The sequence below is a fragment of the Sinocyclocheilus anshuiensis genome, unplaced genomic scaffold (genome assembly GCF_001515605.1).
Source record: "Sinocyclocheilus anshuiensis isolate Anshui unplaced genomic scaffold, SAMN03320099.WGS_v1.1 scaffold184, whole genome shotgun sequence".
NCBI lineage: Eukaryota > Metazoa > Chordata > Actinopteri > Cypriniformes > Cyprinidae > Sinocyclocheilus > Sinocyclocheilus anshuiensis.
In genome coordinates this window covers 521684-536172 of record NW_015557077.1, presented here as the reverse complement: position 1 = coordinate 536172, position 14489 = coordinate 521684, and the positions used below count along the sequence as shown (strand labels likewise).

The window sequence follows — 14489 nt, the reverse complement described above, 5'->3', positions numbered from 1 at the left end:
GTGTGTGATTATTATCATTATTAATAATAATAATATATAAACAGTAATTATCATTTTTATAAAAACATACAATTAAAATATAAAAAATATAAATATTATCAATTAAAATAAAAATATGTGTGTATGTGTAATTATTAATAATAATAATAATTATTATTATTATATATACACAGTAAATTATACACTTTATAAAACACAATAAAAATTTAAATATTATCAATTAAAATAAAAAACATAAAAAACACTAATTATGACAAAAAATAAACAAAATTAATTATAACTTAAATAAATTATAACTTTTATATTAGGAAAAATACACGATCATGCTAAAGACACTGTTTGATGGAGATTCTAATTATTAAACGTATGTGAAGATCCTGTAAAAAACTGACTGACTGAAGCACATGCAGACAGCCGTACCTTTGATCAGCTGCTCTGTCTGCGTGCACAGCGGCGTCAGCGGAGCGCTGCAGTCATTGTCATAATCTCCAGACGCTCGGAAATTATGGATACCCTTCAGAGACTGGGGAAAAAACACAGACATTACTCAAAACAACGCCCAATATCAGAGAAATCAAATTATGGACCAGTGTTATTTTAGCATCACTGATATCCCCCAATTGTAAGTCGCTTTGGATAAAAGCGTCTGCTAAATGACTAAATGTAAATGTAAAATGTAGACAAAAACTTTTTATTTTGGATGCGATTAATCGTTTGACAGCACTAATATATATATAACAAAATGTCTATAGTTTTATAGTTATAGTTTTTTTTGTATGCCAATAGTTTTTAATAATTTCTATTCTATAAGTTTTGTTTGTTTGAATTTATTTAGTTTATTTTAGTACTTTAAGTACTGAGCTGAGCTGAAATTCAAGTATCTGAAATAAAATACATGTATAAAATAAATACGGTTTTTTTTTTAATATATGTTATTTTATTTCAGTTAAATGCTTGTTTACATTTTTTATTATTTGTTTATTTATTTATTAATGGTTTTAGTAATAACCCTACTATAGACTACAGAAAATGTAACTAAAAAAGCAACTAAAATCTAGAACGCATAATCTAAGTATTTTTCACTTGCATCCAGAGAATAATCCTATTTTACCTCATATTCAAAGATGTATGAAGATTTCTAACTTAGAAAATATAAGAGATTTTTCTCTGTAAAACCTTTAGACTAATTTTGGGGTGAGAGCATAACGAAACGTCTCTTTGTAGGATTTGCAACCTCTTTTTTTTACATGTTAAAGCTTTAATAACTAACATGCAAAAGAGAAAACTATTCACTGTAGGGCTTGAAGTCCTCCGGCACCGTGCAGGGTTTGGCTGCGGGAAAAAATTATCCTACATTTAAAAAAAACACTTGTTGATATCACTTCTGAGTCCATGAGTTCGCCAACCAATGTATGAGAGGAGCACAGCTTTCACTCTCAACCAAACTAACATTACTAGCCAATCAGAATGTGTTGCTCTTATAAACACGAGACGCGCATAATAGTATCCGACTGCAGAGTCGCAGCTGATGAATGGAGAAGCGCGACAAAAAGCTGCGAGGCGCAGTGTTCAAAGATGTCCATCTAGCGCATATTTACACAGAAAAGCTAATTAAAAAGCAGCGGAGCTTTGTAAACCGCTCAGAGTAATCACGTCATCTCCATAAGAACGATATGATCGCCAGAACAAATTTACCGGGATTTTTGAAAAGGTCCTGTTCACACATGATCTCTTAACGGTAACTTACCGGTAAAGACTGTATGTGTGAAAGGGGCTAAACTCTTCCTCTGCATATGCTGTGAATTTGAATTGCTTAACGTTCATCTGGGAAAACAGTGTGCATTATCTCACTAGATTTGTAACGTAAATCATTTAAAACCTTTGCCAACACAGCAGAATACATCAACCTATGTCTAAATATGCCATTTATTGTACATCACGATTTCAAAATAAAAGTTTCTGAGTTTGCATGTGGCCAAATATTAAAATTGAATGGATTTAAACATTGTTTAATCACGCTTTAAAGTGAAACGTCACCAGGCCGTTAGCGCCCTCTGCAGGTATTCGTTTTAATACATAATGTACTTGGTTATGTTCATATTATGCATAGGCATATTACATTATGTATTTCAAAATACAACTGCATTGTTTTACTTTTGTAATTAAAAGACAAATATTTTGTCATTGAACATTTCTTAAAAATAGTATTAAAATATCGTCTCGTTCTAGTGAACCAAGTATCTGTATTTTGTCTCATCTCGTGAGCTAAGTGTATTGTCACACCCCTAGAGTCGATAAGCGGTGATATAGCTCATAATTTTCCAAGTGTATGATATAGCGTTCATTCTTCAGGTCAACCATATATTCATGAAAAAAAAATCCGTTTGAATAAAGAAAGCGATACCTTTGTCATAGTATCCTTTCAAATGTTAAAGTTGCCACAGTCATTGCATGCTTTGTATGTGCTGCACCATCAACTCGTTTAAATTACAGGCTTCTCAGTCAAACTCTGACAGGATCAAATTAGTATTAATGCATCATATCTAATAATTATTCAGTGAATGCAATTGTGAAAATATTCTTTGTGTCTGCCCACAGCTCCAGTTTCAGATGAAAAGTGTGAATTGCATAACTAACAGAAGCATTCTACCATTTTAAGATGCAACCTATAACATGCAACAAATTAAACCATTACCTAAAGATAGTAGCACTGCGCCCCATCCCGGGATATTTAGCCGAAGGGTGACACTAATTAATGAGTAAAGGAACACGCTGCAGATTATTTAAAGCTCGGCTGTAGGATGTGTGTGTAACGTCACGGCGGCTGGAGCAAGTGGTGTTTCCGCTCGCGTCTCGCCCCACACCAGCTGCACTTACCCACTTATTAACCGTGGACTTTGTGGTGGAAACCCAGATGGCCGAATGCGGATCAGCCGAGCGGTCCAGCTCCATCTGAAAGACAGGAGAGCACACATTCACACCTCAGTAACTTTGCCTTCCTTCCTATTACCTGCTCACGCTCCACAGCTGCTGCGGCTATTAATAGCTGTGTTTGACGCATAAACTTGCACTCTTGATTTAAAGTCTATGGGAATGTTTATTTTATATATTTATTTCATAGTTATTTAATATATAGAGATATATATATATTTATTTTAAGAGTTATTTATTTATTTATTTGTGTGTGTGTGTGTGTGTGTACGTGCGTGAACGCCTCGTTGACCTGCAGCGCCCAGACGCCCTCGTCGTGAACGCGGTACGTGGCGATACACCTCTGCTGACCCAGAGACCAGAGCCGGATCGTCCCGTCTGAGCTCCCTGAGAGACACTGAGCACACAAAAACCAGCTCGTTTAGAGCTCAAAGGCTTTTAAAACCTTCTACAGTCGACAATAAAACAAGAATGAGACTGCTGTTTGCTCTTGCAAAACTTGAGGAAGGAGGAGTTTGAGGCCTGAAACACACATATGATAGGATAGGATTCGATTCGATCCTAAATTCCATGGATTTGATCCTACTTCAAAAGTGAAGAACAAATCGGGAATTATAAAGGTAAAAACTGACATGAAAATGTTCTAATGCATACATACAGCAACTGAAGAGCATGCATATTAACTTGTATATCAGGAATTTAAAAAAAGATATTGTTTATTAAAACGTAAAGATAAACAGACAATCATATTATGCATTTAATGCATTAATTCTAATTCTATTCTTTATAAAAAAATAAAAATAAAAACTTGCCCCTTTTAGGCTTGCACTATTTATTTACTAACTGCTTGTTTTCTTAAAAAAAAAAACTAACACTTGCTTCTCTAATCTTTTTGCATTCTATCTATTTGTTTTCTTTTTATTTATTATACAATTATAATTCTGACTTTCTGACTTCTGATTAACAAAAGCAAAAAAGGCCTCTAACACTAGCTTGCTCTATTCTATCTGTTTTCTTTTTATTTATTATACGATTAAAAAAAAAACCTTGCTCTGTGTACTGCATTAAGCTAACAGACTTATAGCACTTGCATATCATTGCCCTTCTGTTGATTTTGATTGCTTCTATTGTCCTCATTTTTAAGTCGCTTTGAATAAAAGCATCTGCTAAATGACTAAATGTAATGAGTAAATGCATTGTGGTCCTCTGGTCTGTTTTTTAAAACACTTTGCACCTTTGTCACTTTTTTCACTTTTGCATATGGAAAATAAAAACTACATTTTTGAGAGACCTTTTTTGGTCTGATTGAAAAAAATGTCAGTGTGCGGACAAATTCAGCGACTTGTTGGACTAAACTTTTCTCCTTTTTGCTCTATGCACCTGAGAACTCATTGTTCTTTTTGAGTGCACACAATTCCTGCTTGATAAATGCATTGTGGTCATTGAAATTAATTAATTAAAAGTTGTTAATGATTAAAATTTTTACAAAAACAAAACAACTTTTTTTTAATTTATGAAAGATCACCCCTGGTGGTTCGTGATGGAATTGCAGGGAGTAAATTAAAAACTTGTAATTAATTAAATCAATGTCAAATTAAAATAATTTTTAAATAAAAATAATTAAAAAAAACATTCTATTCTATTTAAAAATATTTCAATTTAATAAGAATTAAAAAAAAATATATATATAAAATAGCCACTAAAACATATGAACATGTAAATGTGTTGTTTTTGAAAACTATTGAAACGTTAACTTAAAATCTCAGAGGGCTCGAAAGGGGTTTGACTGACAAAATGTGTGTGAATGTTTCTAGTTTGTAGATGGACAGACTGACTGACAGCACCTGAGTCCCGTCTCTGTTGAGCAGCAGGGATTTGACGTTGTCCGTGTGTCCTTTCAGTTTCATTAGTTTGGCACAGGTTCGCGGGTCCCACACTCTCAGAACCTGACAAACAAATCAACAAAACAAAGACAATCTGAGACTACCAGCATCACAAAGAGAGTCAGAGCATTAGGCATTTGTATAAATAACAAATTTCAATTTTAAGACCGAAAGAATATAGGTAAAATTGTGAGAAATAGAGAACGCAATATATTGATGTGCACAGCCCAGGTACATAACTCTGTACAACAAAATTACTGTAGAGACGACATTTCCTCTCTGGTCTAATTTTACATGATCTTCATTAAAAGAAAACTATGAAAATGTATCACAATCCAGTTAAGTCCCAGTTTCTGCAATGCATTTTCCACAGACAAATACACCACATTAAGTAAGTTAAATGCATTTTGATTAAAGATTTACGGATTCAAACCTTTTCAGTGGATCCTGACACTATAACCGTCCCCATCTGATTCATGGCCAGACTATAGATGGAGTCCTTGTTTCCGCTGAGAGAAGACGCTGTACAACAAAGAATATTGATCCTTTACATAAACTAAAGTCTAGGATTTGTTGATTCTTTAATACCGAATTTGGGTCTACTAAACTACTGTTTGGATTGCTCGTCAAAATGTAAAATAAAATATGTGTTCTTCATATCAGATATTTAAATATAATAATCTGGGGGGAAAATATTTAAAAATATATATAAAATTAACATCAGAACTCACTAGTAACGGTGTTATTGGACGCGGTCAGCGCGGTCAGTGTGTTCACATCCCAGAGAAAGATCTGTCTGTCCAGTCCTGCAGAAGCCACCAGCTCTTTGTCTTTAGCATATGCCAATGCTTTAACATAGTCCTGCACAAAAATAAGAATACACAAGAAACTATAAAAATAGAAACATACATAATGCACACTTTAATATAGAAAAGCATAAAAAACATTTATTCAACTGGAAGATTCATACTAGAAACTCTTTGCATTTAATTGAAAACACAAATGGGCTGCAAACCCATGCAGAACAGCGAAATAAAGGGTCAACACATAGTTAGTCTACTATGTTTTTTGAAGGCTTTCTTGGATGTGTTTGGTCATGCACCTGGTTTGTTTGGATGTGCATGTAACATTTTGTCATCAGGCTGATTGAAACCATGACCGTACCTTATGCGTTCGCAGTGTTGACATGCAGAAGCCCTTGTGTGCGTTCCAGACCTTCACCGTAGTGTCTGATGACGCTGATATCACTGCAGACACAACAGACAAACATATCTATCTGTACTGCATTCATAAAACAACATTAGAACTGCACTGTACACGTCAAGCACTCACATGTTTTCCCGTTGCAGCAGAGGACGATGTCGTTGACCCAGTCTGTGTGATGCTCCATCGATGCAATGTACGGATCCTGCTGCAAAACACACACACACGCAAGAGCAAGAACGTAATTTCAACGGCCAGGGAAGTGTTTTGACATCACATACACACGTGTAGTGACTGACGGCTTAGTTTTGGTTTAGTTTTGACATCACATGCACTGGTTTAGTGACTGACGAGTTAGTTTTGACATCACATGCACGGGTTTAGTGATTGAAGGGGTAGTTTTGGTTTAGTTTTGACATCACATGCAAGGGTTTAGTGACTGACGGGTTAGTTTTGACATCACATGCGCGGGTTTAGTGATTGATGGGGTAGTTTTGGTTTAGTTTTGACATCACATGCACGGGTTTAGTGACAGACGGGTTAGTTTTGACATCACATGCACAGGTTTTAAGACTGACGGGTTACCTTGTGCTGGTTAATGCTCCATATCCTGATGATGGAGTCTCGTCCGGCGGTGAAGAGCCGGTTAAGAGCTGGATCCAGCTGTAGTGCGTTGACTCCATTACGATTATATTTCTCCACCTCGTCTCTGATCACGTATGACACCTGCAACACACGCATGCTTAGAATTAGAGGTCCACTGATTAATCGGCACAGAACCAGACACTGACAAAAATGCAGATTTTGCCATTTTAGATGTGACTTATGATTTGTGCAGATTCAGTAAGATTTAATTTTAAGGCATTAAAAGGGGCTATTGCTATAAACATAAGTGATGTTGTTAAACAGATCTAGTATTACTATAATTTAATAGTAATATCAACCTTTTAAATGTACAAATGATGCCCCGGTTATTTGCTTTCATTTGTCAGATCACTTGCTTCGTAAGACAATGGACAATTTTCTTTTCTTACAAAATACACTTTATGAAGTAGTTGACCGAGGCAACATATAATGTATAATATAGCCTAAATAAATATAAAATTCAATTTAAAATACTTGCGTTGATACTTGATTTTATTTACTTTTTATCCTTTTTTCTCCACTCTTTTCATAAGAAACATAGCAATAAAATAAAATGGAAAACTGTCATGAAGCACAGCTATTTTTTATTTCATTAAAATAATTTAAAAATACAAAACATTCTGAAAGTTAAGCCATTATTAATTGCAATAAAATTGAGCACAATTTTATTTTATTTATTTTTTTTTTTTTTAAGTTCCAAGTTTTTGTTCATAATACTGTTCAGTTTATTGTAATCTCAAAACAGCCAAATTTGAATTAAAATGTACTTTTATTTTCCACCTCAGTTATCATTATCTGCAAAATCAAATATCGGTCAACCTCTACTATGAATCAGACTTAAACCAAAGGAACCGATTAATAATTATTGTTATTTATTGGTCTCCTAAAAATACAACATGGTAAAAGTCATGTAAAAACTTTGAAACTTTTACTTGACTCATTTTCATTAAATATTATATATATACACTTTTCAGAACAACTAGGCCTAGAATAAATACAAGTATAAATGTGACTTCATGACAACAATTAATTCAAACACTTTAACTTAAAAACAATGGAATATATTATGATTTTCATCCCATTCTAAATAATAAGCTACATAAACGACAAATCATTCTCAAGTTTTTTTTTTTTAAGTATGCTAGAAAGGCACCTTTATAGATGTCTTCAGGTGCCTCACATTTAAAGCAGCATTCACAACAACAATGTTCAATACATCACACAAAATCAAATGTTTAGTTTGCAAAGCTTAAACACACCTTCATGATAAAAACACGCATAATGTGTACAGCATGCAGGCATTTACAGTACAGTTAGGGTTTATAAGTGCTCATACTCCAATATACATCTGTTTAGTTTGTATCGTGCTCATATTTATCCGCTCATGTGTTTAGATCTTTATATACTCATTATGCATGTGCTTATAGGGATATGCATACATGACCATATCTGTTTAGTATGCTATGTGCATATATGGTCAGTATGCATATACTTAAGGAAGGATGATTGTCATGACATCGACCAAAGATACGAGATGACCTATTAAAACCCTAAATATGTGACTAAAACCGGTTCATCTTTCACTCTGCAGCCCATAACGATCATCTAAACCTCGACACAGCCTGTTTATATTATAATGAGCTGCAGTAAGCAGTCCATACAGACCCAGTATGCTGCATTCTTGAACACCTGACTCAAAACTGCAGTATGGTAGGCAGCACACTAGATTTTGAGACACAGCCTGGCCTCCACCTCGCTGTGCGCCACACAAACGCTCACATCCGCGATTGAAACAGCCGTCACACAACGATCAATGAGTCTGAATGCCACTATCATCACACAAATAACACACATGCACATCACAAGCGTACTCGCAAGCGTTAAACATTCACCTGCACTTTCCTGCGCCCCGCTGCATTCTGCCTGTGATGCGTCGCCATCTTACTTGTTGACGTCGTGATGTCACTTCCGGTACGCCAAGAAGAGCCGAGGCGGGAACAGAATGAATGAATAAATAACTATAAATAAATGCCAGAACGCCACATATTCATAGCGTTAGAGTCATAATATAGTATCTGCATATAGTTTCCATGTCAACTCTGAATAAAGAAAAGAGAGGTTTAGAGACAGTGAAATGTTTGTGAAATTTCGATTAATTAAGTTATATTTTGCTATATTCTCTTTTGAGTTTAGTCAAACAATACAAATATCTTTAAAGCAACTGCTGTGATGCTGTTGGTTTTACATAATCAAAATTGTGTTGTTATTATTGTCTGATTAATATGCTAAGATAAAAACTCGATGCATATGAGCTACCATAACTATAAATAAAGACTTTAGATGACATGAAACTGGTCAGAAGTCTACCGTAAATGTGAAAATGTTGGGGTAGTTGGATGGGGAGGTCTGTTGTCTGCTGTTAAATCAATGTCTAAATCAGCCTACGTCCTAGGCCACCTCTGTAGTGTAAAGACGATGGAAAACCAGTGTGTTTGGCCACTTATTTGCAATACAGTAATATATACTGAGTGTATACCTTTGCAGTGTAAATTTGGCACTATAGTATCAACGTATACTGTTATTTTTTCCCTGTTGAAAAAAACAGCATATGCTGGTTAGGTATGTTTTGAAGCTGGGATGCTGGTTTGAGCTGGTCATTTGCTGGTTTAAACTGGTCATTTGCTGGTTTAAACTGGTCATTTGCTGGTTTAAGCTGGTCATGTGCTGGTTTATGCTGGTCCTTTGCTGGTTTATGCTGGTCCTTTGCTGGTTTATGCTGGTCATGTGCTGGTCTTAAGCTGGTCGGACCAGTTTAGGACCAGCACATGACCAGCTAAGGACCAGCAGAAACCAGCAAAGGACCAGCAAAGGACCAACATAAACCATCTCAAACTAGCATCCTAGCTTCAAAACATACCTAACCAGCATATGCTGTTTTTTTCAACAGGGTTGTAGAAATGCATTTATGCCACCTCGCATTAAACAGTTTGTGTAGATACCTAAATGCCGCTTCAGAAGTGCTTCTGTGCCACCTTTGCAGTGTACATTTGGCATTGTTGTGCACAGACCACAAGTTTGTTTGGCCCCTTATTTCCAATACATTTCAATTTCACATACAATAGAGCGTATAGCCTACTCAATAATAAAAGATGCAAGCAACACATTTCTACAGTGAGTATTTAAACTATTCATTGTGAATTTAAAACAAAACAATGATGCATCTCTCGCAATGATATTTGAATGAAAGAACATGCATAATTAAAATTACTCACTAGATTTCTGAAACACAACCATAGTCTGCCCTGTGATACTTTCTCTGACCAACAGATGGAGTTATGAACTCATATTCCACATTTAGTTGAGCAAACTTCATAGTCACCGACATATTTTTATCTAATTCGACAAATTATCTTTCTCTCCAGTCCATATGTGTGAGCAAAACCATTTAATGCACTGTATTATCGCCTATATAATTAATGACGTATGCACTGTATTATACCTCACACTGAGTATATTTTATTAGTTATGAAATGGAATTTGCATGCATATGAATAGTCTGTATCTCATTCTACATAAAAAAGCCATGCACACATGAAATTTCTGTATTAACTCCCAAATCCTGAGCTTGAAGAACACAATGCGCTTAATATAATATTTAAAGGGAGAAAAACACAACCTAGCCTATATATTACAAACCTAAAACAACCCATATGACAAAACATGATGCACTTTATTCACTTTTTGCGGCTGGAGCAGATGGTGTTCGTGGAGGAGGCGTTACATCGAAGCACTGGCTCTCTGCTGCTCTCAGATCAGTTCAGTCTGAGATACACATGAACATCCAGGAGACACAGAGCCATAACTTCATGTGCTGGAGTCTGTGTGTGTGTGTTTGTGATTGGGAATTGCGGATCAATGGCACAGGGACAGGACAGACATTCAGGATGATGTGAAAAAGAGGGGATTTAAGGGTCTTTTCCGCGTGGATTCACTTCAGACTGAACTTGGCACATTAAATGCGCAACTTGTTTTTATTGCTGGGGATTTTCACCATGGCTTTCCTGTGGCTCTTTCTGTTGATCAGAGGAAACGTGTGAACACTTTTGCACATATACAGCTGAACAGGAGCGAAGTTTCACATGTAAGTAGGTTGCTTTTACTATTTGCAAAATGCAAAAAAAAAAAAAAGTTTCAATTTTTTTTATCTCGAAATCATATATCTGTTCCTGAAAGTCTTTGATTGTATAACTAAAATCTAATTAAAAACACACAACACGCCTCAAATCAGATTTAAACGGAATTATTCGTAGTCCTTCGCGTAAAGTGATTCCTGAACGGGTTGGTTTTGTCTTATGACAATTATATTATGTAATTGTCTATTTTTATGAGTGCATTAATTGGGGAAAGATCCATGTTTTGACGGATGTTTGTGACGCTGTTGATTCTTAATGACGCAATTAAGTCAGAAACACATTTATTGTTGATAATGGCGTTATACTTGAACACAATATGCATGCCAAGCATGCTTGTTTAATCACATCAGATACGATTTCTGTTATTCTGAACGCTGTCAGTTCTCGCGCGTGTGTGTGTGTGTGTGTGTGTGTGTGTGTGTGAGTGAGTGTGTGTGTGTGTGTGTGGTTTACAAGAACAGGTGTGAGCGTCGCTGTTTTTTTGTTGTTGTTTTTGTTTTTCTTCGTGTTGCGCCTGTGTCGCGCTGTTTTTAATATTATTGGCAAGTTAAAAGTAGTTAAACTTTTAAAAAGCATTTTAGCAGTTTTTTTAACCTAAGAAGAAACACTCGCTCCTTGCTGTGTTTAAAGGTCAGCAGCAGCGCGCAAAAAAAAAAAAAAAGAGAAAAGAAAAGAAAAGAAAAGGAAAGAAAGAAAAAAAAAACCGCACCTTATTTCTTATTAATCTTCGCGCTCTTGTCCAAGGTGCTGAAAACACACCGAGATCAGAAATGAGGTAAAAAACTATTTTACACGACATTCTTTTACATGTTTAGTTCGAATAAAGTAAGAGTCAGACACAAAATCGTGAATTCTTGTTAGTAAAAACGAAGGTATTGCTAAGTAAAACGCTGTTATGAACAACCTCAACAAAAACAGCGCCATGACAACACCGTCACCAACTATTATTACGAAATATCGTTATCTACAAAGCTAACAATTATCAATACTCAATTAAACTTGGTTAAAATGAAGCATTATTATAAATAATGTAAAATGAAATGCAAATATGGATATTCGTACCTGATCTTGAACCTGAAAAATACTTTCAATTGTGTAAATTGATGTTAAATGATATTTTTCACTGAATATATTAATATATACATATACTTTTGGAATAAAACTAGTTAATTTAGATGTTATAACATGCTCTCAGTGGTGTTCTTTGCTGTAACATCCATCGTAAATAAAATAATAATGTTGAAATCTTTGTTTTGCTGAAATAAGATACTTAGGCTACATAACATATCAATTAACGTTCAAATATTTTTATTTATTTTAAACAAGTGCCTTGTATAATATGGCTGAAGTCTACAGAGCACGTGTGTGTGTGTGTGTGTGTGTGTGTGTGTGTGCGTGCATGTGTGTGAGTGCGTGCGTGCATGCGTGCATGCGTGAGTGAGTGAGTGTGTGTGTGTGTGTGTGTGTGTGTGTGTGATTGTGTGTTTGTGTGAGTGCGTGCATGTGTGTGAGTGCGTGCGTGCATGCGTGCATGCGTGAGTGAGTGAGTGTGTGTGTGTGTGTGTGTGTGTGTGTGTGATTGTGTGTTTGTGTGAGTGCGTGCATGTGTGTGAGTGCGTGCGTGCATGCGTGCATGCGTGAGTGTGTGAGTGTGTGTGTGTGTGTGTGTGTGTGTGTGTGTGTGTGTGTGTGTGTGAGCTGTGGATAAACAGAGGAAGTGATCGTAACAGAGACAGCAATGCTTGATGTAATAATTCTTAGTGATTTACTAGTTATTTGCATTTATTCAAAAGGCCCATGTTAAGAATCATCGCTCATGCGACTGCACCCTAATTATGATGAACAGGGAGTCATCTGTCATATTGTCAGCTGGTGATGTATGATCTCTGGGGATCTTGATTCAATCTGTTCTGATTGGCTGTGGCTGACAGGTGATTAAAAAGACTATTGCTATTGCAGACTCTGGACTGGATCAACCAGGAACGGTTAATATGATTAAAGCATAATGCTTAAAGGAATAATTCACTCAAAAATGAATATATTCTGAAAAAGTGCTCACCCTCAGGCCATCCGAGATCAGGATGAGTTTGTTTCTTCATCAGGTTTGTAGAAATGTAGCATTGCATCAGTGTCTCAGCAATGGATGCTCTGCAGTGAATGGGTTCCGTCAGAATGAGAGTCCAAACAGCTGATAAAAACATCACAATAATCCACAAGTAATCCACAGCACTCCAGTCCATCAGTTAACATCTGGAGAAGACAAAAGCTGAAACAAATCCAGCATTAATATGTGTTTAACTTCAAACCATTGTGTTAAACGGATTATTGTGATGTTTTTATCCTACCCGGTCTCATGGCAAAAACATACCTGGGATCACTTTTTCGCGAGACGCGAAATACGTACCAATAAGTACACATCACTGCAGTTTCCAAAAGAAATGAACACTAGAGGCAGTAAAACTCCGACACCTTTTAAATTATTTTCACACAAAGTATGATTTACAGAGTTTCGATTAATAAAGCGTAATTTTCGCACAATTACTTGAAGAGTATTATGTTGTGACTTCAAAACATTTTTAATATGCTGGGAGATTTGAAAACTGATGCTTTTGAATGTTAGCGCCGCACATATCCAGCTTCATATCTATGGGTTTTCATAGACGCTAGGTTTGTTCGGTAGCTCGTGGTGTACGGAGACGTACTTGAGAGGCGAGGAGCTCCGGTTCGAATCCGCTGTTTGGACTCTCATTCTGACGGCACCCATTCACTGCAGAGCATCCATTGCTGAGACACTGATGCAATGCTATATTTCTCCAAATCTGATGAAGAAACAAACTCACCTACATCTTGGATGGCCTGAGGGTGAGCACATTTTAGCAAATTGTAATTTTTGGCTGAACTGTTCCTTTAAATCCTGTTTTATTTGTCTTGATCTCTTGGTTTTGAGAAGCACTGATCGTAATGCTGGACGCCGTGCGACTGTAGCAGCAGCGCTGACCTTGGAATCATTATTTGTTTTGCCACTCATAATTTATTTGCGACAAGTGGCCTATGGCCTCATCTATTCTCATCTAAGCAATCTGAGACAGTTTTTGTCCCCTGTGTGGACGCACACTTGACTACGCTGTTGTTTCTTTCACACTTTGTTTCTTTCATAACCCAGCTTGACTTCAAAGTGTCCACTTTATTCTGCTATTATGAAAACAATGACAAGCAATGTTTAATTTTGACATAATTTGGTCAGAACCTGGATCTCCGAGCTCTCCTGCACAATGGGGGAGAGTTTTGCTCTGTCACTGAGCCAAATTTAACACGTCTCTCATTAGATCAGCACAGAGCGAAGCCATTAGATGAGCGCAGGTTTGAAACTGTAGCGCTGCTGTTGGGCTACACTGCACCCACTGCTAGTTTGACCTAATGATAAACAGTTATCAGCTGCTGGGGGTCTCGGAGGTTGTATAAGCTGTCAGCACATCTTTCTTCATCCAGGAGCTGAAAATGGATTAGCAACAGAAGCTCCTATACAGGAGAAATACAGAATTGGAGCAATTAATGAATAAGTGATAAGCTGGTGTGCACTTTACTTTGGGTAGAACTGGGTAACATAGCTAAAACCTATGTATCCCAACAAGTT

General features: G+C 36.2%; 2 protein-coding genes across 2 annotated transcripts in view; one reads left to right on the top strand and one right to left on the bottom strand.

Annotated features, from left to right (window-relative positions):
- Nucleotides 1–8642, bottom strand: part of wdr48a (WD repeat domain 48a) — a 16149-nt gene extending 7507 nt beyond the window's left edge. Inside the window, 10 exon segments of the mRNA XM_016471504.1 lie at nucleotides 421–523; nucleotides 2878–3027; nucleotides 3203–3328; nucleotides 4776–4877; nucleotides 5248–5336; nucleotides 5546–5675; nucleotides 5979–6061; nucleotides 6147–6225; nucleotides 6603–6743; nucleotides 8555–8642. Coding sequence (XP_016326990.1) covers nucleotides 421–523; nucleotides 2878–3027; nucleotides 3203–3328; nucleotides 4776–4877; nucleotides 5248–5336; nucleotides 5546–5675; nucleotides 5979–6061; nucleotides 6147–6225; nucleotides 6603–6743; nucleotides 8555–8602 — 1051 coding nt within the window. The 5' untranslated portion in view covers nucleotides 8603–8642.
- A 2726-nt stretch (nucleotides 8643–11368) lies between these two features.
- The window catches only part of LOC107676826 (sodium channel protein type 4 subunit alpha), a 226579-nt gene continuing 223458 nt past the window's right edge, over nucleotides 11369–14489 (top strand). Inside the window, exon 1 of the mRNA XM_074186965.1 lies at nucleotides 11369–11630. The gene's annotated coding sequence lies outside the window, so the exon portion shown is untranslated. The remainder of the gene's footprint in view (nucleotides 11631–14489) is intronic.